The 24,435-nt window shown below is 40.0% G+C and overlaps 1 protein-coding gene across 3 annotated transcripts in view; it reads left to right on the forward strand.

The window, feature by feature from the left end:
• Positions 1–24,435, forward strand: part of fryl (furry homolog, like) — a 62,254-nt gene that overhangs the window by 22,556 nt on the left and 15,263 nt on the right. For 2 of the 3 annotated variants that reach the window (XM_085347916.1, XM_085347917.1), the window contains 47 exons: positions 175–254; positions 572–652; positions 954–1,122; positions 1,707–1,799; positions 1,897–1,995; positions 2,606–2,707; positions 4,558–4,602; positions 7,043–7,146; positions 7,269–7,377; positions 7,487–7,573; positions 7,661–7,832; positions 7,930–8,062; positions 8,220–8,327; positions 8,423–8,660; positions 8,754–8,930; positions 9,066–9,152; positions 9,240–9,508; positions 9,758–9,965; positions 10,214–10,338; positions 10,421–10,478; positions 10,577–10,668; positions 10,754–10,926; positions 11,044–11,204; positions 11,296–11,406; positions 12,448–12,602; positions 12,687–12,786; positions 12,889–13,057; positions 13,532–13,800; positions 13,987–14,127; positions 14,216–14,384; positions 14,487–14,571; positions 15,041–15,153; positions 15,245–15,395; positions 15,481–15,584; positions 15,741–15,923; positions 16,430–16,631; positions 16,976–17,097; positions 17,178–17,365; positions 18,330–18,424; positions 18,542–19,146; positions 19,341–19,609; positions 19,690–19,830; positions 20,663–20,863; positions 20,954–21,115; positions 21,531–21,605; positions 21,786–21,962; positions 22,645–22,845. In XM_085347916.1, coding sequence (XP_085204042.1) covers positions 175–254; positions 572–652; positions 954–1,122; positions 1,707–1,799; positions 1,897–1,995; positions 2,606–2,707; positions 4,558–4,602; positions 7,043–7,146; positions 7,269–7,377; positions 7,487–7,573; positions 7,661–7,832; positions 7,930–8,062; positions 8,220–8,327; positions 8,423–8,660; positions 8,754–8,930; positions 9,066–9,152; positions 9,240–9,508; positions 9,758–9,965; positions 10,214–10,338; positions 10,421–10,478; positions 10,577–10,668; positions 10,754–10,926; positions 11,044–11,204; positions 11,296–11,406; positions 12,448–12,602; positions 12,687–12,786; positions 12,889–13,057; positions 13,532–13,800; positions 13,987–14,127; positions 14,216–14,384; positions 14,487–14,571; positions 15,041–15,153; positions 15,245–15,395; positions 15,481–15,584; positions 15,741–15,923; positions 16,430–16,631; positions 16,976–17,097; positions 17,178–17,365; positions 18,330–18,424; positions 18,542–19,146; positions 19,341–19,609; positions 19,690–19,830; positions 20,663–20,863; positions 20,954–21,115; positions 21,531–21,605; positions 21,786–21,962; positions 22,645–22,845 — 7,158 coding nt within the window. Of the gene's footprint in view, positions 1–174; positions 255–571; positions 653–953; positions 1,123–1,706; positions 1,800–1,896; positions 1,996–2,605; positions 2,708–4,557; positions 4,603–7,042; positions 7,147–7,268; positions 7,378–7,486; positions 7,574–7,660; positions 7,833–7,929; positions 8,063–8,219; positions 8,328–8,422; positions 8,661–8,753; positions 8,931–9,065; positions 9,153–9,239; positions 9,509–9,757; positions 9,966–10,213; positions 10,339–10,420; positions 10,479–10,576; positions 10,669–10,753; positions 10,927–11,043; positions 11,205–11,295; positions 11,407–12,447; positions 12,603–12,686; positions 12,787–12,888; positions 13,058–13,531; positions 13,801–13,986; positions 14,128–14,215; positions 14,385–14,486; positions 14,572–15,040; positions 15,154–15,244; positions 15,396–15,480; positions 15,585–15,740; positions 15,924–16,429; positions 16,632–16,975; positions 17,098–17,177; positions 17,366–18,329; positions 18,425–18,541; positions 19,147–19,340; positions 19,610–19,689; positions 19,831–20,662; positions 20,864–20,953; positions 21,116–21,530; positions 21,642–21,785; positions 21,963–22,644; positions 22,846–24,435 lie in introns of all 3 variants that reach the window. The other variant, XM_085347915.1, reaches the window with a different exon arrangement.

Here is a 24,435-nt window from a genome sequence, read left to right on the forward strand (position 1 = left end):
TGTTTCTAAAGTGGACTGTTGAGAACTGAGCAGCATTCTGAACTAAGAGCCAGTCCCTAGGGACCAGGGCAGAGTTGTCCTTGGCTTTGCTCCTGAAGGGAGAGTAATGAATGGTAGCAAATGAGAACTATCAATGCTTCTAATAAGACTAATGATTTCGTGTTTACGTCACAGATTCCTCTTCATCCAGTGCCAGATGTTTTGGTACACGAAGTCCTAAACCTGGCATTCAAGCACTTTAAACACAAAGAGGGGTAAGTAAGCATCAAACTCCAGACAGAGAAGTGACACAGATGAATAAGACCAGACTAAAAAGTGCTGATGAATATACCCTCTTTGGCTTTGCAGTAGGGAGTCAGTCATTTATTTATGTGTGTTTGAGCAGACTGGCTCAATGCTCATTATTTGCATTTAAACAAGGCACAAGTAGCTCTTGTTCAGCATCGTGAGTCAACCGCAAGTAAACACAGTTACTTTAAGTGCTTCTGTTGTTGTGTGAATAGTTTTTTGATGTATGTTAAATAATTCAGCAGTTGTTTGACTTGATGCCATATCCTTTATTAATTTCCAGGTACTGTGGACCCAACACTGGCAACGTGCACATCATTGCAGACCTGTACGCTGAGGTTATAGGGGTTCTTACACAGTCAAAGTGAGTAAGCTGAAATGTGCCTTTAAGCGTAAGACTGGACAAATAGTTTACAGTTTTTCACATTTCTCATTAAAAGAAAACGGTCTGAATTGAGCACAGTGTAATAGATGGGATTAGACATTTGTTTGTCCAAATATTGCAACTGAATTTTAGAACAATTAAAACCATTTAATTACATTCTTTAGTAATTGCATTTAAATGTGCATTGCCAGGCAGAATGTTGCCTATATACATTACTGTGTACAAACTCTTGTTAGGAGGGTTTTTGTAAGTGCTAATATATCTCTGCCTCTGTGCTCAGGTTCCAGGCAGTGAGGAAGAAGTTCATCACAGAACTGAAGGAGCTCAGGCAAAAAGAGCAGAGTCCTCACGTAGTCCAAAGCATTATCAGTCTCATCATGGGCATGAAGTTCTTTCGGGTTAAAATGTATCCTGTGGAGGATTTTGAGGCTTCGTTTCAGTTTATGCAGGTAAGTAATACTATTTATGCAGAGTATACCTGCAAGTGTAACTTAGATGCGTTTGCAGAATTGTACCAGATGTTTTTTTTTCTTTTTAAACTGCTGCCCCTTTGTTCAAACTCAGCAGCTCTCTGTAGCAATGGCTCATATAGCTAAATGAGTAACGATCAGAGGTGAGGTCTGCCAAGAATTGAGTGTAAATGTATTTCAGGCTTTGCTAGGAGCTGTGAATGGAGCACTAGCTTTTTCATTAAAATTTATACAGTGGTTGGGGGAAAAAAACACTCGCTGTTCTGTCGTACCATTATCAGAATTTCCTACTGTCTTAATGGAACATGCTATGGTTTATGTCCTTTACTCCCATAGGATCTTGTACCCAATTATATTGTCTGATCACTGCATTTCTTATCACACTGGTTAGGTCTGTCTATATATTTTGCTTGGGTCCAGGCCTGTGATTTATTTATTTATTTATTTTTCAATTTTCTATTTAACTCATGTAAATGGAGTGTAATGACACGTCTTCATGATGTTTGGCTAGTTTGTATCCGCTGCATTCTTGTTTACATGCATGCCCTTGGTATCCTTCCTAGGAATGTGCCCAGTATTTCCTGGAGGTGAAGGATAAAGACATAAAGCACGCTCTTGCTGGCCTTTTTGTCGAGATTCTCATCCCCGTCGCTGCTGTGAGTAACCAGCAAAGCATTGTGTAATTTTGGACTGTTGCGTAAACATTAAGTCTGAATCTCATTTTGCCAAACTAATGTTCGGTTCATCCTCCAGGCGGTGAAAAATGAAGTCAACGTGCCATGCTTAAAAACCTTTGTGGAGATGCTCTACCAGACAACATTTGACCTTAGTTCTAGAAAGAAGCACTCTTTGGTAATAACACTGACATCTATTCTTTCCTCTCTTCCTCTTCAGCCCTGACCCTGTTTACTTCAAATTTTTAACACTTCCTTTTCTTTTTGTCTCACACTCTATTCTATTTATCCCTTTCGTATATTTTATTTATATAGGTCTCTCTATTTATATATGTGTGTATATATATAATATTAACTTCTGTCGGTGCTGTGCTATTGGAAACCGAATCTTATCTTATCACTCTTCTTTTATTTTGTCAACACCATTATTTTTCCCCCAGACCACCAAGTCTGACGTTATCATCCAGATAATGCTATGTTTAAAATAAATAAATACAGTCTCTCATCTTTGTCCATTATATTTTCTTTTCTAAAGGCAGGCCTTGATTTTCTGTTTTTTCATCCCTGTCTAATGTAACATGTTATGTTGATGATGCTTCCAGCAGTTTTAGTATTGTGCAGATTGCGATAAATAGATCTTTTGGTCTCAGCTTGTGATACTGTCTTTGCTTTTGGTCTGTGTTTAGTGTAGGAGACCTTTTGTTTTCAGATCAGAAGCACATACAAAAAAATTCAGACCTCGTGAGAAAACCAGTTTATTTTCATTCTGACACCGTCTTTCTCCCCAGGCTCTGTATCCCCTGGTGACATGCTTGCTGTGTGTCAGTCAGAAGCAGTTCTTTCTCAACAACTGGCACATCTTCCTGCAAAATTGCCTCTCGCACCTCAAGGTAATGTTAGCATCATCCTTTACAATCCAGTTCATTTCACAAAGGTTGAATTCAACAGTAGATTTATATTAAGGTATTTTAAAGTCACTACACTTTTTCTAATTCAGTTCAAGTCTGAAAATGATATTCTGATGTTTTTATGGTAGTGCAAAGGAACCATACAAATTTTTTTTCTTAAAAGAATTAATATAAAGGTTATTTCTATCAAAGTAAACAAAATCTTGGTATCCTGATACTGATATGTTGATCGAAGATGTTGTCTTTGTTGTCAAGGGTGTGCTCTGTGGTTCTGTCTCAGTATCAAAATGTGCTTTCCCCTCCATTATCAATAAACCAGATCTGGACAGGAATAGCACTTGATTTGATCATGTCAAAGTAAAGCAAAGTAAAGCTTTTGTTTAATGTATATAATATGCATGGACCATATATACTCAAAAGTGGACAAAATGGAAATGTGTAAGCAAAAATTATTGTATTTGGTTGTGCATCTACAGCTAATTTCAAAGATGCGACTCTAGCACTTTTATATGCTATACATTTAAAGTAAACCTGTAATGAAATGTAAACTGTAATGCACAATGCATACTATGTTAATTCAAGTGCTGTTTTCACTCAGGTCTGTTAATCACTCCTCGTAAACCAATTACAAAGGGGTCAAACCTGTTTCTGACCATTCAACCCAGAGGCAGATTGACCAAATCACTGACTGACTGCCTGACTTAATGACTGTCTTTCCCATTCTGCATTGATTGTCCTTTGAGGAGACTGTTTGATCTTCCGGTGGATAAATTACACTTTGCGTCTTTGTGACTTTCTACTGCTATCCAGTGGTTTTGAATGCCCGTCTGTCTTTTCAGTGATCTCATTCCAGCATTTTCTTTCACTAGAGTGACTGTTTTGCATTTCCTCTGTTTGAAAAATTATAATCAGTAATTTTCCCAAGCGTTGATAGTGATTCTGTGATTGAGATCTGTGATCTTGTGGGTTCGTGCTATGGTTTGACTGTAGTGATGATTTTAGTGATTTGCCGGGTCATGCTTTTAACCTTGTGGCTGCTCTTGAGAGCTGTAAATGTAAGGGCTCTGCTTCACTTAACAAATTGCATCATTTGAATACTTGGTAAAAGTCAAATTCAACCAGGTGAGCGAGGTAGTTTTTTGTCTCTACGCTGAAGCGAAAAGTCAAGAATTCATGTTACTTGGTTGAATAATTATACAAGTTATTTACCTTTATTTATATGTCTGCATGTAGTAAATGCACGATGGAGTGACAAAAAATACACACAACGTTTCCAGAGATTATGCTGTAGTTTTGCAGCCCTGTTTTATAATCTGAACCCCACATGGTTAAAATACAACTTGTTAAGCATGGATTTTGTGCGGAATAACTGAATTGGCCGTTGCTGCTCATTGGCTTAATAGGTGAAATGGACAAATATTGTGGCATTTTTCTTTTTTGTCCTTTGTTTTTCCGTCCTTGTGTTCGCCTTGCATATATTCCTTTCTCTGTAATTTCCCTCTCTGTGTGTTTGATTTCTAAACCACAGCACACCTTATTTTACTTTGCTTTTTTCCCAATAAATAACATCAAAATATATCAAATACAAATGAACTGTTACTTTACTCAACATGCAAGTGGTATGTTGAAGAGTTCATTATTTTTCTTTTCGGTTTAGTTGATTTATATACTGTCACACTGACAAGAGTAAAGAGATTTTAATCTGCTCTTGTCATATCTGTTTAGGCTTTGTGTCTTTGTTTTTGCTTATAACTTGCATGTGTCCCTCCCCAAACCCTACATTCTTTGTCTCCTGTTTTTTGACCCTTTTTTTTCACGTTGGCTCGCTCCAGATGCCGTCTAACAACAGCATCCGAAAGCAGATTGAGACGCTGCAGGTGAGTTATCTGGTGACGGTGGCCAGCTTGATGCTCCCTTCCTTTTAACGGTCCAGGGTCCTGATCATGATGTAGGCTAGTGCAGTTGTGAAGAGGCTAATCGTTCTCTGGTGTGACATTGAAGCGTTGCTCAGTGAAAACAGTAAATGAAGGGCACACTTGAAGCTATTGTTGTTGCTTTAGGCTTTGTGGGTGAGCTGGTTTGTGTTTATGAGCAGTGGTGTTTTGCTTTCGTGTCTTTGTAGTTAAATAATTTCATTTTGACTGTTGATACATTTTTGCATGGTGAGATGCACAGTAGTGGGAAAAGTACTTAAATCTTTAAGCTAGTTGCCACAGCATAGAAACACTGTTACAACTAAAACCCCTGCGGAAAAAGTTTCTTTTATATGATAAGGAAAACATTAGAAATGACATCTACCACACTACACTTACTTATTGCCAAAGTAAAGGAAGTTATCGTATGCTATTTATATTATTAATAAATTAGCGTGACCTGTTACTGCATTTAAGTTGTTGATGGATAAATGTGTAAGTTGATAAAGGTGGAGATTATTCTGTCTTTCTGCGTGATGAGAGGGTTTAGAAGAATCTAACCTATAATATGTCGTTTTAAAAAAAATTGGTTAATTATTAACATTTGTGTACTTTTTAGCACGTTGAATGCACATTATAGTAGTCATCAGACTGGTGACGATATCAAAGACATCAGGCGTATTTAATATGTGGATGATTCAGGTGTAATTACTGGTTCATGACTATATGAGCCCCACAGTGTTGTAGTGTTTAAAGTGTGGCTTCTTTTTCTTTCACATGTATACCAAGCAAGCTGTTACAGCATATGCAGGAAGAGTAGACACACGGTAGTGCTGCAATAAAATGCAAACTCCTGTTGTTAATTACGTTAAATATTAATGTAAGATTTCATTATGTCAGAAGTGATGTGTTTCTGGTATATATTACCAGAGGGTCTGGCATAGACAGGAAAATATATTTCAGCATTTAATGATGTATTCATTATCGCAGTGATACCTTTAGTTTGCCTGCTGGGTTGGGTTTTAGTTTATGTAGCGACAGCTACACTGTAGTCTCACTGGTGCTTTTTCAATCCTTCACACAAATCGAGTACTTGCCCCACTGGCTGTACTCGATTTGTGGCATCTTGATTATGTTACAAAAGTAAAAGACATTTTAAAAATGCCATAGTAGGTCAGCTGTTGTGTCGTTTATGGCTTTGGTTTTCAGTGCCAAATGTTAGACTGGGAAAAAAAAATGATGATGATGTTGTGCATGTATAAGAGGTTTTTTTTAATTATTTTATTGGTGTTATTTAGTACAGAGCTATTAAAGTTTATTCACATGCTTTAAAAGCATCTTATCACAAGAGTTTATGTTGTTAAAAAAATAAAATGCCGACACTGAGCAGCTCTTTTTAGCTGCACTTGTGAGTCACCTGCCGTTCACTGTACCAGTCTTTCAGTGACTAGATGATACAAAGATTAGATCAATCATTGAGGCACGAAAAGCGTGACAGATTTTGTGTTTGCACAACAGGAAGTTTCACTTCACCTTAATCACAAAAGCATTTGTCACATTTAGTATGACATTTGCTACTTTTGACAAATAGCATAAAGAATCCTTAATTTAACTAAAAATGAAATCCATATTAAATTAAATGTTTTTAAATAAAAATACACAGATTTGTTAGTTTGTTCAGTGTATTAAGAAAAGCTAATGGGAGATGAGACATTTCGTAATGGTTATAGAAAAGTGTGGGCCATAATCATCTAAAACCACTTATCAAATATCGAATAAAACTTCATGTTAATCATGTGAAAAAATATAAAGGCATTAACTGGAAAATCCCTCACACTACGATCACATCACATTCTCTCAGCCTGGTAGCTCTAAAGAACCAAAGACCCTTTAAATGTATACCGTTAATATAGATACCTGATGTAGGATGCAAGTTGGAAGAAAGAAAAGTGTGAAATATCTACTGGACAATGAGTACTCCAGGACTTAACTAATGTACAATTACATTTAATATTGAATGTTTGCATTTTACAAAGCTTGCTTACAAAAGCCCAGTTAATTTTCCGGTGATGACTCTACATGGCTTACAGTAACTGTCTTTGTACTCAGCGTAATACTGCATTTTCCTCCTTTTGCTGCCGACTATACCTTAAAAATTTCTCCAAGCATGAAGCTCATCAGACCATGTGGATGTTCAGTGCTCACATATCAATTTGTGACCAGCAGTCTCACAAAACAATTTTGTCATCAGTTTCTTGCATGCCATTGCAATGTGTTTAATCAAAGTTTCTCCAGACAACAGCAACAAACTGGTCTCTCTCAGGTAAGTAATGAAGGTGTCAAAATGGAATGGATGGCTTATCTTTCTTTCCTTCTCTCTCTCTCTCTTTTTTGACATCTACAGAATAAAGACCCAAAGATGTCCCGTGTTGCACTAGAGTCACTCTACAGACTGCTGTGGGTCTATATCATCAGGATCAAGTGTGAGAGTAACACTGTCACGCAGAGGTCAGTTGCAGAGTACCCAACAAACAGTCTTTTTGCCACCCACTACTGTTGTCCTCTTCCTAAGAGGCTTTGTATGAGAATACTTGTAGCTAAAAAACAGTTTCCCCATTTCCTCTTGCTAGTCGACTCCTCAGCATCGTTTCAGCACTTTTCCCCAAAGGCTCGCGTAGTGTGGTACCCAGAGACACCCCCCTCAACATCTTTGTCAAGATCATCCAGTTCATAGCTCAGGTAAGCCTGGAGCACAAACTATGACATACTTTAAAGTCACAGCAAAATAAATAAAATTAGGCGAGTATGAGGTGTGGTTTAGTGATTGCGGGTTTGCTGATTATTACAGGAAAGACTGGACTTTGCTATGAAGGAGATTATCTATGACCTCCTGTGCGTGGGCAAGTCTCACAAAACCTTTACCATCAATCCAGAGGTAATGTATACATAAGACTTTAGCTTCTGGTAATGAGGGAATGTTTGTATGTTATCTCTTATCCGCTTTGTCTCTCTGCCCAACCAGAGGATGAATATCGGTTTGCGAGCCTTCTTGGTGATTGCTGACAGCCTACAGCAGAAAGACGGGGAACCTCCAATGCCTACTACAGGGATCATCATGCCCTCTGGCAACACCCTGCGTGTCAAAAAGATCTTCCTCAACACCACCCTCACTGATGAAGAAGCAAAAGTGATAGGTGGGTTTGAGTCTTGAACAGCTGACATTTACAATAAGAGTTAACATTTGATGAAGGTGAGGCAGCTTTTAACCTGTCCACCATCTTTTTTTTCTAGGCATGTCGCTATACTACCCGCAAGTACGAAAAGCCTTGGATAACATCCTGCGACACCTGGACAAGGAAGTGGGACGCTCCATGAGCATGACTAATGTACAGATGTCCAACAAGGAGCCTGAGGACATGATCACGTATGTAACAACAGCTTTATGCTCTCCTATTGCCATCCATGCAGCTATGTAGGACTTAGAGTTCCAGTCAAAGGCTTGGAAACCCTGACCCAGTTATAAACTTTGAGTGGTGCTGTATGACCTATTAACAGGTTCTCATAAATTGTCTGTCCTGCAGGGGAGAGAGGAAGCCAAAGATCGATCTATTCCGAACGTGTGTGGCCGCCATCCCAAGACTGATACCAGATGGCATGAGCAGACAAGACCTAATAGAGCTTCTAGCCAAGTAATTGATCCCCGCCAACCTTTCTGCAGACACATTGCTGCACACATCATGTCTTTTAATATCCATCTTCCTGTTGGGTCTCTCTCCTCCTCTAGACTAACCATCCACATGGATGAAGAACTGCGTGGCCTTGCCTTTACTACTCTTCAGGCCCTGATGGTGGATTTCCCAGAATGGCGAGAAGATGTACTCTCAGGTTTTGTCTACTTCATAGTCAGAGAGGTGACTGACGTTCATCCCACACTGCTGGACAATGCAGTAAAGATGCTTCTACAGCTCATCATCCAGTGGAAGCAGGCAGTGCAGAGCAGCAATAAAAGCCACGATTCACAGGTTGGTTTTTGGATCACCAGTGTAGTTTGTATTCATTGGTTTTATGTTGCCTGACAAACATGTTTAAAATAAATTAAATGTTATTTTTAACAGAGCTCAAGCAGTGGCCGTTCTCTGTCCTTGGAGCGTAACCTTCCTTTAGGTGTGGTGCATGTGGTGGAAGGTTTGGCACTGGTGGTGCTTTGTAGCTGCCGCCCTGCCACGCGCAGGCTAGCAGTCAATGTCCTCAAGGAGGTCAGAGCTCTTCATACTGCACTGAGCATTAGCAAGGTAATTTTCTTGGGCTTACAGGGGATATCGTTATGTTGAAAGAAGCAAAATATGTTTAAACCTGCATGGAAAGAAAATGATGATAATTTTGTGCAAGGACAATTGCATTCAATTTTTTCTTACTTAATCTTTCAGGGAGATGAAGAACTGGCTATTGATGTAATGGATAGATTAAGTGCATCAGTGTTGGAGAGCTTCATTCACCTCACAGGCGCTGACCAGGTATGAATGGATTTTCTTTTCTTTTTTTTAAAATCCTAAAACCTTTAAAAGTACATACTGCTCATCATCTTCTGTTCTTCTCTGTAGACCAACTTGCTGTATTGTCCCAGTGGAATTGATCTGCAGACGCTAGCAGAGTGGAGCTCCTCTCCCATCAGCCACCAGTTTGATGTAGTGAGCCCCTCGCACATTTGGGTGTTTGCCCATGTTACTCAGGGCCAGGACCCCTGGGTCATCAGCTTATCCAGCTACCTGAGACAGGAGAATCTACCTAAACATTGCCCCACCACCATCAACTATGCCTGGATGTTTGCCTACACTCGCCTGCAACTACTGTCCCCACAAGTTGACATTAAGTAGGTTTCCTTAACTTCTTTGTCATTGTGGGTGTATTCATTATGGTCTGACTCTGAATACTGGGTGAGGATGTCTACATGATGACATTATGTGCTTACTTAGGCAATTAGTACTTTTTTACAAAACATAACTCTTATGCTTATTAACTGGGTTAATTCTATGACAAAAGAATTCTGATTAAAGCTGCATTTTATGTTGACCCTCAACATAAAATTTATCTCTTGTTTTTACTGAATATCCACCTGCAGTAGCCCCATCAATGCAAAGAAGGTCAACAGTCTGAACAGCAGTGACTCCTACATTGGTCTTTGGAGGAACTACCTGATTCTCTGCTGCAGCTCTGCCTCTCCCTCCCCTTCCATGTCTTCTTCATCCTCCACCTCTGGCTCCGTCCGCTGCTCCCCGCCTGAGACGCTGGCGTCCACGCCGGACAGCGGCTACAGTTATGATTCAAAGGTGGCAATTTCATAAGCAACACTCTATGCCAGGTTTTCACACACATTCATAAATATTTTAAAATGAAAGGTTAGGAGCTTTTGCACAAAGGATGAAATAATGAAATTCACTCACAATGCAAGTATGACAGTCTCAAATGATAACAGCACACTAGCCACATAAAAATCTGACAGCCGTAAAAAATTAGAGGATTTTGAATAATTTATTGCAACACTTAAGCCTTACATTTCTGCTCTGTGTGTTAACAGATTGTTGGCACTCCGTCCCCCTCCTCACTTTTCAAACACATTGTTCCAATGATGCGCTCTGAGAGCATGGACATCACCGAGTCTCTTGTGCTGGGGCTTGGCAGGACCAACCCCATGGTCTTCAGGTAATGAGCACTATACTCTGCTATACATTTTTAGAATTATAAAGACTTTTTAATGGCTTACATATATTGTTTTCTTGTGCAGAGAATTGATGGAGGAGCTAAATTCCATCATAAAGGAAGCTCTAGAGAGAAGACCTGAAGTAAGTGCCCTTCATTGATGGTTTGAAAATGTTTTCTGTATTTCTTCTGTGTGCATAGAAACACACTTTACTGAGTTCAAATATTCTTTACTCTGCAGAACATGAAGCGACGCAGGCGTCGTGACATCCTCAGGGTCCAGCTGGTCCGGATATTTGAGCTACTTGCTGATGCTGGTGTCATCAGTCAAGTGTATGTAATCCTCAAACATCTAGAGTAACCACATGATTAGGAATTTATTTTTATATATGCAGTTTATAAACTTTTCTTTTTACAGGGCAAGTGGAGGGTTGGATTCAGAGAGCCATTCTCTGAATAGTACGCTGCTCGAGTATGTTGATCTGACCAGGCAATTGCTCGAGGCTGAGAATGACAAAGACTCGGACACTCTGAAGGACATTCGCTGTCACTTCAGCGCGCTTGTGGCCAACATCATTCAGAATGTCCCAGGTATATCTCTTAATTAAGACAAATGCTTATAAAGTAAGCATACAAAGTAAGCATTTGTTTTAAGCAATTTTTCTCAGTTTAACCTTGTGTATCAATTTCTTTACTTATTATCTTCAGTGAACCAGAGGAGGACCATCTTCCCCCAGCAATCACTGAGACACAGTCTGTTCATGCTGTTCAGTCACTGGGCTGGGCCCTTCAGCATTATGTTCACACCCTTGGATCGTTACAGTGACAGAAATATCCAGATCAACCGCCATCAGTACTGTGCACTAAAGGTTCAACATCTAAAAATTTCAAGAAAATCTGCTTTTTACATACTGTGTCATGCATTTACTGATAACCAGCAAACTTTTTTGTTTGTTCCAGGCCATGTCTGCAGTGTTATGTTGTGGACCTGTAGCTGACAATGTAGGGCTCTCCTCTGATGGCTACCTCTACAAGTGGCTGGACAATATCCTGGATTCTCAGGACAAGAAGGTCAGAGAAATTCTGCCATTTTGAATCTATTCTAACTAAAACTGTATCACTTAACTATCATTAACAAGTGGTAAATCCACAAGTAATTAAACTTTAGCAATAAAACTCTCAATAATAATATTTTTTTATAATGGGTAATGTTATAAAATCCATGTTTATGTAATGAGTTTGTGTAATAAAAATAATTTGCATTATTTAAACTAATGTGTTTTGCAGGGTAGCTCATAAAAGACATTTTGTAAGGAAGGTTTCATTACTACTGCTGTTATGTCAAAACCACTGGTGTCTCAGATCTATGCAAAAAGTTTCCTTCAGTGTCAGACCTGTGACTCAAGCATGGTGGCAATAGTGAAACAAGTCTGAATGCCATCTCCTCATATTTCAAACCACAATCGTTTCCTCCTGAACCTAAACAGTGGGTGAAACCTAAGCTTAATCATGCCTTTTATAATCCAGTTAAACTTTATATTAGCTATTTAAATCAAGTTTATATATGCACTACATATTTATAAGGTTAAATGTTAGCTAATTACTTTTAAAGTATAATAATTATGTCTCTGGTCATTAAATAAATGTCACACCACAAAATCCCAGTATTATGACCAGTCACCAAGCATGAGTGGTGATGTTTTCTCACAGATAGCAGGAGTTTAGTCTGTGACGCAAGACTTCATGAGGTCAAAGTTATGTAGCACACATTTACTTCATTTGACACTAGCACCACACAGTGGTGTTCAGAAGTACTGCAACAAAGCCCTGCTAAATGTTTATAGGTCTACATTCAATAAATGACTTGCACTTAGTTAAAATGAAATGGTAGGTTAAAGTGATCTGATTAATTCTCAAATTCTTAAAAGTTTTAATTATAGTTATGCTGTTGTAAAGTATATATTAGTTTTCTGCAGTTAACAGCAAACCTCAGTCTCATAACTCTAATACTGGGTATTTTTCATTTGATATTAAGAAGTTATGTGTAAAACTCATCAGAGTTTTGTAGACTGAAGGAGAGATTCTTAACGGTTGCTGTGTGGTTTCCTTTAGGTTCACCAGCTGGGTTGTGAGGCTGTGATGTTGCTACTAGAACTGAATCCAGACCAGAGCAACCTCATGTTCTGGGCTGTGGACCGCTGCTACACTGGCTCCCGTCGTGTAGCTGCCGGCTGCTTTAGGGCCATTGCCAATGTCTTTCACAACAGGTACCACATGGTGCCATCTTTATGTCATTTTTTAAGGTTCCACCTACTTGTGATTAAATACCGTATGTGTTATATTTCTTTTAGGGATTACCAGTTTGACACTGTGGTGCTGCTCAACCTGATTCTGTTCAAGGCGGCTGACTCTTCCAGGGAAATCTATGAACTGTCCATGCAGCTGTTACAGGTCAGAATTTCTTTGTCCTACACATACTGTAGATGCCCAAAAAAGAAAAAATTGGGTCTTTAATCATTAATTTAATAATCTGTGGTTCTTTGTGTGATGCAGATCCTAGAGCCCAAGCTTTTCCGTTATGCCCACAAATTGGAGATTCAGCGGACTGATGGCATCCTGACCCCTCCCTCACCGCTGCCACACCTCTACTCTGTGTCTTACTACCAGCTGTCTGAGGAGCTTGCAAGGACTTACCCAGAGCTCACTTTGCCCATCTTCTCAGGTTTGCTACATTGCTGAATGAATACATATCAATGTAATATGATAAGTATTCCGTTAACTGAAATATCTCACTTTCCTTTGACTGTGAAACCAGTTATTTTAGGTCTTTTTTTATTTTTATGACAAAAGATTTTTGCTCATAAAACTTGATAGTCGGCTAATATGGTTTCTGTTTTTGCTGTTGATTGACTTTTTGGGGAGATAAGCACGATTTTCCCATTCAAATTCGGCTGTATATTTCCATTCAAGGTCCTTTTTTCATTTGTATTTTATTTAGTATTATAGCTAAGTTCATTCAAATGGCATCCTAGCCACTCTGGTAACTGCCTATGACACTTAAAAAGTTATCTTTTTCCCACTGAAAATTATACTTTTACCCCCACTTCAGCTTTTAATTGAGCCATATGTGGCTCGTGACTGTAAGGAGTTTGACACCCCTGTGTTAATGTCTTTGTTTGTACTATCCACACTGCAGAGGTGAGTCAGCGTATCCAGACAGCACATCCTGGTGGTCGTCAAGTAATGTTGCACTACCTCCTACCTTGGATGAATAATGTGGAGCTTGTTGACTTCAAACCAACTCCACGACGACCAGAGGACTGCTGCAGTGGCGAGGATGATGAGGATGTGAAAGACCGAGAAATTATGATGGTCAATAGCCGTCGCTGGCTCCGTGGAGAGGGCTGGGGATCCCCTCGTGCTACAACCATGGTGCTAAACAACCTCATGTTCATGACCGCTAAGGTGACACAGCTAACATACCATCTATGTTTGCACTAAGTACCGCAGCAATTTCATAATGTTGTAAACCTGCTCAACATTTGGCAATAAAAACCCTTTCTGATTCTGATTCTGATCTACACATCTACATCTTAAAAAGCTGGTTGGGCAAGTTCATTTATCATTAAACTATTATATTTTTTTTAACAGTATGGTGATGAGTTTGCGTTGTCAGAGATCGAGAATGTCTGGACTACACTAGCAGATAGTTGGCCAAAGAACCTCAAAATCATTCTTCACTTCCTCATCAGTATGTCTGGAGTCAGCAGTGACCCCAGCCTCTTGCCCTATGTAAGTTGCAGCACACTCAATGTGCCATTTCCTTGTGTCTGATACTTAATCTTCATGACCTTTCGCCTCATGTTATGCGTGTCCTCAGGTGAAACGAGTGGTGGTTTTCTTGGGCAGAGATAAGACTATGCAGCTGCTGGAGGAGTTGATGTGTGAGCTTGAGTTGACTGATCCTGTCAGCTCAGCTGTCACTCACATGGACAACCCCCCTTATTATCGCATCAGCTCCAGTTACAAGATTCCTTCAGTCACCTCAGGTTAATGAGCATTATAAATGCCCAAGTTCACAGCTTAGGCCAAGAGGTCATATGCTATGTTTCTGGTGCCAGGAGACAAATGTTTAATGTCTGCTTTCTCAGGAACAACCTCCAGCAGCAATACCATGGTGCCAGGAAATGATGCTCATCATGACAGCAAGATGAAAGACTCAAACATGGATGACAGGTACAAAATAGAGAACTGCAATGCTCTGTTATTATTAGATGGTATAAGTATAGGAAAAACACAAATGTCTATGTCAGTTCAGTCATATTTTATGCTGAAGACACGAAAAAGCACATGTACATCCATTCAGGAGTTTAAACAAAAATTAACCAATTTTTATAATGGTGGACAAAGATACTCCACTAAATAACTAAAATGCTGTATTAACTAAAACATACAACCATAGTAAATGTTTTACTGGGATCATGAACTGAGCAGTTAGATCGTTTTCTCAGACTCCTGTAGAGTCTTTTTGCCACTTGATTATACGCCCTAAATAAATACAGGTTTAAAGGACTTTCAATGGTTTTATTATATAGGCCCTCAGGCTGCATCCTTCTTTTGTATTCAATCTGTGGCTTGATGAATTAAACGTTTTAGTGAAGGAAAAGTGGCATTGTCTTTCTAAACATGCATGTTTGTTATACAGTTGCACACACCTGGATATCTACAGTGGTCTGAATAGCAACCTGAACCGCCACCACCACCGTCTGGAATCTCGTTACAGCAGCAGCTCTGGAGGCTCCTATGAAGATGAGAAGAGTGAGCAGGAAATCTTTTCTTCTCCATACTCACCACTACATTTTTTTTATACCACCCACTACCATGCCTGCTAATCTTCTCTATTTTCCAGGTGACTCCATGCCGCTTTATGCTAACTGGCGATTAAAAGTGATGGATCACAATCAGCCAGAGCCTCTTCCCTTCCCACCAACAGGAGGCTGCTGGTCCCCTCTTGTGGACTATTTGCCAGAGACAAACACACCTGCTGTACCTCTCCACAGGTATACCAAAGTCCACTTTTTGTCTCACAAAGCATTGCAGTGTTGAGTTCTTTTTATAATCCAGTACACTTTTTCTGTTTTTCAGATGTAACATTGCAGTCATCCTACTCACAGACCTCATTGTTGACCATGGGGTCAAAGTAGAATGGAGTGCCTACCTACAACTCCTGCTACACGCAGTTTTCTTAGGTAAATTGCTTTCTTTTTGTGCTGTTTTATATGTTTGTATACATTAAGGCAAAATGTTTTAGGCATATTTGGATTTTTGCATAAAAAACCCTTTACTAGGTCTATAAATTCCAGTTGAATGATGTCAAATGTCTTTATCTTTTGTGTCTTTCTCAGGTTTAGATCACCAGCACCCAGAGGTCTATGAGCACTGCAAACGCCTGCTGCTTCACTTGCTCATAGTTCAGGGTGCAAATAGCAGTGTTCAGTCTGTTGCTATGGTGCTTTTACGCAACAGAGACTACAATGATCCAAGGGTCCTGACTGTAAAGCCTGTAGCTCAAGAGTTCAACCTCACAGGTTAGTTCTGCTACAGAAACAAGAACTGGAAGAGAGCAATAATAATGAGAATCGCTGTTTTATAGTGGAACATGTGCGGATTCGCTATCAGCTGTGGAATTGCTTTTTAGTTATTTTGAAATGAGGGGAAAACAACAGGACAGGGAACAGGACACATATGCGTGTAGTGCCAAACTTGACCACTGGGTGGCAGCAACCTCCTGCCCACATATAGACAGATTTACACAATATCATTGTTCCATAGAAAAAGGTTCCCTGAAAAAGACCCTATTATTTTCTAATTCAGAAATTAAGATAAAGTAATGTGTGTCTATACAAAAAGGAGAGCAGTGAATCATATTTTTATACAGAAATCATTTAGCCTACCTTCACTTTTGGACACCAACTTATGGTCTGCTTATATTATTAGCAACTGTACCTTTAATTGTGTTTAGCCCAAGCTAGCCACCTGGCTGGTAAAATGCTAGCAGAAAAACTGACAATGTGTTTGCAATTTGTTCCTATAGGAATACAGGAGCTTTTGCCAGATTGTCAGCCATCACCGATGACAGACTCTGGCCTCAGCTCGAGCTCGACGTCGTCCAGTATAAGCCTTGGTGCAGGGGCCAGTGCTGTGTCCCACCTCTCCCCCACGCTTCTAAGTGAAGTAGATGTCACTGTTGAACATGACGAGAAGGCCAAAGCTCTGATTGAGTTCATAACTTCAAGGTGAGAAGAGACTTTAAAAAAAAAAAAAGAACACTTTCCCAGAAATGTATGACATTTATGCGTGTCACTACCTGCTGCTGGCAAAAACTGTCTTTTTTAGCATTTAGAAAAATATATATAACCTCACATGTTTAGTAGGCATTTCTATGAACACATTGTTAGATGTTACTCATTGTATACAATGATTTGCTTTCATGCTTCCAGCAGTGTCTAAAAGGACTGGGGTACTTTGATTTGCATGGGTTTGATTTTTGGAGTTAGTTTCTTTGCTTGGTGTGATAACATTAAAGGTTTTGATAGTGTTTCAGGTCATTTGTTCATGCGTGTTTATTTGTATATTGTAGAAAACGCGGTCCGCTCTGGAATCACGAGGATGTGTCACCTAAGAACTCCAACATTAAGAGCGCTGAACAGCTGAGTGCTTTTGTCAGACATGTGGTGACAGTCTTCAAGCATTCCCAGACAGGTCTGTAGGGTTCACAGCCACTTGATATTTATTAGGTGCTTTTGTCATATTTACCTGTTTGTGCTTGTGTATCCTTTCAGGTTTCCAATTGGACTCATTGCTGAGTGAAGTAGCTTTAAGGTCAGCTCTATCTTGTTCTTCTCGCCACTATGCCGGTCGCTCTTTCCAGATTTTCAGGGCACTCAAACAACCTCTGACTCCTGCCACACTGTCTGACATTTTGTCTCGGTTGGTTGAGACTGTAGGAGACCCTGGAGAGGAAGCTCAGGTCAGAACATTTTTAGCAAAAGTCTGGTCTTTTACCTGCAATGTCAAAATGCATAACATGAAACAACATTTTAAAGGTTATATTTAATTTGACCACATGATCATTCAGTTATTAAAAACATTCCTGCTTGTGTTACAGCAAAATATTGCATAGAATGAGGTTTTTAATAGGACATGGCAAAACGTCAAATGTTCATTGTTTAAATTGCGTGTGGTTTCATTTTGTTTGGTTTTAAAGCCACTTTGCCAGTAAAATTCACACATTTAGCATCATGATTTTGACACTTAATGTATAACAGTGATACAGCGGCTATGCATAGACCAGTGTCCTTTACCCTGTGGCTGCACTGAATTCCTCACACATGGCGCATTTGCAGAATCTGTGCTGCAGCATTGCACTTCCACTATAATCAATGAAAGTAGCTGCACTGAGTGTGAGAACAGCATTTAAGTCATTCATATGTGTGGGGAGATCCATACCTCAAAAAGAAAAATAGGTTAATTTTCTGTCTTTTATGTGTTTATGAGAGGTGTGCAAAGCCTGTTCCTACAGAAATAGTTAACCAGTTCTTGTTTAACAGCATCTGCGCAGAAAGTTACTATCAGTATATCATTTTTAGTTAATGTTTGAGGACAGACAAAGGTTTAAAGAAAGCATGAATACTATTGATGAAGAAGCGACCTTCTTATCTTGTTATGCTTTTACATTTGATGAGGGGTGACTGCAGTAACATAATGTGATCAAATTATTTTCCCAATGGTTTAGGTTTAGTTTACTTTCCCAGGGCCACTCTTTGTATCGTCAAGCACATCATGTGCCAAAAATATATAGTAAACGTGTTGCATCAAACTGGAAAACAGGCCTGTGAGTTGTTTCTGTAGAAAAACATAGATGCTATGTGTTAACTCGCTGTTATCTGTGAATTCTTTCTGACGAGCTGACCTCTCCTACTTTTTCTCCTCAGGGCTTTGTCATTGAGCTTCTCCTGACGCTGGAGTCTGGCATTGACACACTAGCAGACACAGTGAAAAACTATGATCTCCTCACTGCCTTAGCACAGTAAGTCCTCTCATTGGTAGCTTTATTATTTTAATGTTTGAATTCTTCTTACTTTAACTAACATCCTGACACATTTCGCAATAGCTGTGTACAAAATTCTGCCATTTCTTTCCACAGAACCTCCACCCACGACCACTTGTTGGGGGCCAAGTTTGCTGCCAACAGGAAAAGCACAGGCCAGCTGAATATGAACAGTAGTGGTCTGTTACATTATGTCCACACTCGCAGCAACTCTCTTCGAGCCAGCCTGATGATGGGTGAACGAAAAGCTGACAGGCGTCGGAGTAACACCCTGGACATTGCTGACCGACTTGGTGGCAGCTATGCAAACCTGGCTCGCACACGGAGCTTATCATCACTAAGCAGAGGAGGTCCAGGAAGTCCAGGAGGGGACTCTATGCCACCTGTGGACCCTTCAAATCTGATGGCCACGGTATTCTGGATCGCCGTGTCATTGCTCGAGTCAGACTACGAGTTTGAGTACTTGCTGGCTCTGCGACTGCTCAACAAGCTGCTGAGCCAGCTGCCCCTGGATCGTGCGGACAGCCGAGAACGTCTGGAGACTGTCCAAAACAAGCTGAAGTGGTACAACTTCCCTGGTCTGCTGCAACTCTTCCTGAAGGGCTTCACTTCTGCTGCTACTCAGGAGCTAACCATCCACCTGCTCAGTAAGCTCATCAGTGTCTCCAGACAAACACTGGTAGACCCTTCACAAGTAGCAGGTAACTAATGACTTTTTTACAGTTTTAAATCATTTAGTTTTTAAAATCTGAAATGAATAAAAGAGACTGTCTTTAGTTAGAACTGTGACTTGTTCATAAACCCATATTGACCTAAGAAAACTCATCCTAGCCCAGTTCTATTTATTCGTATTGATTTACATTTTTAAGGTTAGACTTTTACTTCATGCCTGCAGGTTTTCCTCTGAACATCCTGTGCCTCCTGCCGCATCTCATCCAGCACTTTGACAACCCCACTCCTTTCTGTAAGGAGACAGCCGATAAGATCGCCAAAGTGTGTGCGGATGAGAAGTCGGCCACACTGTCTAACCTGGCCCATATGATGAGCCTTTACAGCACACACAGCTACTCCCGCGACTACACCAACTGGATCAACGTGGTCTGTCGTTACCTCCATGATGCCTTTGCAGAGAAAACTTTGAATCTGGTCACTTACTTGGCTGAGGTATATGAGAAAAAGGTCACACTTCTTATGTTGGTCACAGATGGACAAATAACAAATGTATCCATTTCTGTCTCCATCAGCTGCTAGAGAAGGGTCTTCCCAGCATGCAGCAGTCCTTGTTACAGATCATCTATAGCTTGCTGAGTCATATTGACCTGTCAGCAGCTCCTGTCAAACAGTTCAACCTTGAGATCATGAAGATCATTGGCAAATATGTTCAGGTGAGCCTTGACGTCACTCGACAGCCTGACAGACCGACTTTAGGGTTTGGGTCAAAAGAGGAATGCATTATGGAGGTCTCATTGAATTTCTCTTGCTGCTAATTGTAAAGTGTGCGATTATGTCTACTGCTAGTTTGAGGTCTTGCAACAAGAAGCATTTATTTTGTGGGATTTGCTTTTTATCAGACAACATATGCCTGAATGAGAGTTTTATTGCTGGATCAGCCAGGGTCTCCCGTGTGGTTGGCAAGAAAATCACCAAAGCACCATCCATCCATATGCAGTGTGCCTTATGTTTAGTAAGAGGGTGTGTGTGTGAGTGAGTGTGTGTGTTTCATACTCAGAACAGCATATTTTCACATTTAGTCTGACGTGAATAAATACTGGGGTGTCCTGCTCTATAAATAGCAGCACAGTTGAGACTAAGAAAGAATAACGTGTGTTTCAGGGTCACTGTAAAGAGGTATTTTGATGCTATATTACACCTATTTATGAAGCCTGTTTTTTTCCAGATTTGACCCAGGGCTGCCTTAAGCTACTTTTGGCCATCCTAGCTTACTGTCAGTGTTTTCTTTTGTGCATTCCACAAAAAGAAACATTGTATTTGTGCATATTGAGATTTTTAGCATATGTGCACTGATGTGAACTGCAAGCTTTTTGTGTTAAGCCTCCTTTCTCATTCTACCAATATGACTATAAGCCATATGAATAGTAGCTGGTTGGGACCCGAAATGCCCTTTCACATTCATAAATTCCTCAGAAACACCTACACAGCTTGCTTCCTCACAGTGGCTTCGTTATATTTCTGCATTGTTTTTTGTTTTTTTTACAGAGCCCACATTGGAAAGAGGCCCAAAACATTTTGAAGTTGGTTGTATCCCGTTCAGCCAGCCTTGTTGTTCCAGAAGATGTGCAACGCTCCTACAGTTCTGAGTCCTGCAGCTCACCAGAAATTGCCTTCACGCGCATATTCAACAACTCTTCCAAAGAGCTGCCTGGGAAGACTCTGGACTTCCACTTTGACATCTCAGAGGTTGGTGTCCTACTTTCCTTAAGTTTACTATGTTCACCATATTGATTTACCTTTGATTTTATCTCTAATCTGCATTATTTGACTCTATAGACACCAATAATCGGGCATAAATATGGGGATCAGCGTACTGCAGCAGGCAGGAATGGAAAGCCACAGGTGATTGCTGTCACAAGAAGTACCTCCTCTACATCATCTGGATCTAATTCCAATGGGCTGGTCCAAGTAAGCTGGAAGAGGCCACAACTCTCTCAGGTACCTTCTCAGACTGACACAAATCATCCAAACCTTGAGTTTTGAAGCAGCCTCTACTCAAAGTGACGCAACACCGGACCTGAGCTATGATCTGTCTTTAACGAGCTTAACGTGTCTAGAAAAGAAGCTCAACAAAATAATTAAATCATGACAATTTATTTTACACACACAGCCATAAAAATAATTACTTTTACTACATGCATACTGGCTAATTTTAAGCAGTTGTAATAGTATTTTGTAAGCAAACAAAAGCCAAACACATGTGAGTCTGATCAGTCTGTTGCTATCATTAACATATTTCACTCTCATTGCGTTGCCTGTAGATGTGAGTTCTGTTTTTGTTAAAAGACCATCTAAAAGAATTTTGACCTGGTCAGCTTGTCATTTTCTCATCTTGCATGTCTTCTTATTACAGAGAAGAACCAGAGAGAGGCTGATGAATGTCCTATCTCTATGTGGTCCAGAATCGGGCATCCCAAAAAATCCATCTGTAAGACTCCTCTCCTACTCTAAAGCTTCAGATAAGGTCTCTGTAAAATCACTGACATGAGCAATGCTTCTGCTTCGAGGCTGTCTTTGTGGTGGTGTTAGAATTGGATTAATTTGGACTTCTGAGATGATGATGATGGATTGATAAAAATTGTATTTAATTTTCTGACATTCCGTGCAGGTGGTATTCTCATCCAATGAGGACCTGGACTCTGCAGACCAGCAGACCAGTCTTATCCCCACAGTGGAGGAGGCCGTCAGAGAGGAGGAGTTGCAGGGAGAGGATACAGGCAGTGAGCAGCAGTTTGGAGTCTTTAAGGACTTTGACTTCTTAGATGTGGAGCTGGAGGATGCTGAGGTGAGAAAGCACATTCAAATGGCCCCACCTGTTTGAGGGGGAAAATGATACGTTTCTCATAATAAAAAGGTGGTAATTTAAAGGAACTTATAGGTGGAAAGGGACTGCTCAGAAAGGTTAAAGGTTTTCTAGTTGTATGTAGTGTAGGGAACTTGAACTTCTGGGCTCTGTTCAGTCACTCTTCATCATTTCTGTTGACCATACTGTAGTAGATGTTTGACAGATTAACATTAATGTCTTGTTTGTTAAAATTGCCTTACTTGTCCTACTACTGTAGTAGAAAACTTTTATGTCCTTCTTAAGTCTACTAACATACATATTCCTTCTCTTCTCTTGCCACAAGGAGCTGCAGGTAAGTCTGAAGCCAAGAAAGCTACTGAGATATGTTGTTCTTTTCAGTGCCCTGGTGTCTCCCTTTGTCATCCAGTAAAGTGCAGTACCACCTTTTGATTTCAAATCATCGCTCCTGTTGTTGTGAACCCTTTATAGTTGTAGATCATTGCATCATTTACCATCCCATGGACAAAATTACGTCGTCCGCTCAATCACATGAGTGTCTTATTTTTTTAAGTTGTGTATTTTGCATTTGTGTTGTTCTTTGTTTGCTTGTTTTGTAATATCTAACCCAGATAATATCATTTTTCCCACATTTCTCATTGCCGTTTACTTGGTTGTCCTGCAGGGGGAGAGCATGGACAACTTCAACTGGGGTGTGCGGCGTCGCTCCCTGGAGAGCATGGACAAAGGGGACACGCCGTCTCTGCAGGAGTGCCAATACACGGGCAGCACGCCAAGCCTCAACCTCACCAACCACGAGGACACAGACGAATCGTCTGAGGAGGAGGTATTGAGCGCTAGCCAGATTCTCACCCGCTCTGGCCTTGTAAGTCTCACTCTAATCAGGGTCCCCCACCCAACCCAGCCACCATGCTCCCCACACAGCCCGCTGGCATGGTGTGCGTGTGTGTGTGTGTGTGTGTGTGTGTGTGCGCGCGCATACTATGCTGGACCTCCTTCCAGTGCGGACAGGAGCTACACGCTTGCTTCTTCGCTGGTGGTAGAATCCCTTTTTAAATCTCAGCCCACTCCCTCTAGCTTTAAGACCAATGCTTTCATTGTTTCCTAGACCTTTAAATCGACGATTGGTAAGTGCAGTGTAGGACACTTTTTGTAAACTTATTAGAAATTTTTCTGAATAAAAATCTTTACATATAAAATGAATCAAATATTTAAACCCAGCATGTTTCTTTTGCATTGTTTAACAGTTTGGCTGCCTTTCTTTAACTCTTCTTTGTTTTCTTTGGCTTTCCCAGCAAGGCCTTTATCTACATCTGCTAATTACGCTAATAATTATCGGATGTAGGTCCTCAGTCTAATACAGATGTTTTCTTTCTCTCTTCTTCTGCTCTTCTTGGTCTTGGTAGTGCACGGTGAAAGAATGAGCTTTTGGCTTTAGTGGACATTTGCCCCGAGACTTTGTAGTCATACAATATTACACACTAGAAAAATGAGCATGCAGTATTTCTGTGTTATTTCCCTAGAATTTTGAATGAGCTAACCTGCTCATAAAATTAATTGATGTTATTGATACTAGCATGATCTGATGCCTGAAGCCAATTTTTTTTTGAAGATGCAGTAATGACTAAAATGACTAAACATGCTCTGCTTGATAAAGAAACGGGGGTGATGTTGTTGTAAGTTGTCAAAAGTTAATCTGTAGGCGTGTCTGCTTTACTAAGATTAAAATGTTATTGCTTTATGTTGATGATCTAATTTCGTTTATTATGAAAATACTCAAATGAGATTGTTTTACTGCATTTCATAAAGATATTTGGGGATATCTCAGCACATGCAGTGACTTAATTTAAGTTTGCAGTATTACTTTACTGCTTACACTACGTACGTAAATTAACATACATACAGAAACCAGTTGTGCCAAAGCGAGAACTTGTAATCAGCACTAATTCTGGACCTCTGATTAAATAATTCAGTGATTAAATGGGTAGACTAATGTATGAGTAATTGGTAGGATCAGTATTTGAAAAATAAATGTTGAAGTCACTTTATATTTTGTAAATATGGTTATCCCACTGCAAAGTGATTGGTTTTTGGGGGGGAAATCAATAATCAATTGGTGGAAATCATATGGGGAAAAATCCTATAGAAAATTGCCTGTTATTATTGTCTTTTATTATTTTTTTGTGAGACAGGTTTTTCAAACTGTTTTATTCCAAAGCTGAAGACCATTATTTTTTGTTTTGTAACAATAATATTTTTCACTGAGTACACACAGAATCTTATAGCCTAAAACGGCCTCTTTCCATGTATTTATACTGTTGCGGAATCAATCAATGTAGAGCAGTGACACAAACCACGGAGGCCCAGAAGAGTGCAGTCAAACGATGAGTTTATTAACACACAGGAGAGAAAAAATCCGCATATGTCTTCTGACAAAAATACATATTGTGAACAC

The sequence above is a fragment of the Diplotaxodon limnothrissa genome, linkage group LG23 (assembly GCF_057381915.1).
Source record: "Diplotaxodon limnothrissa isolate DT_005_m linkage group LG23, D_limnothrissa_male_GT1.1, whole genome shotgun sequence".
Classification (NCBI taxonomy): Eukaryota; Metazoa; Chordata; class Actinopteri; order Cichliformes; family Cichlidae; genus Diplotaxodon; species Diplotaxodon limnothrissa.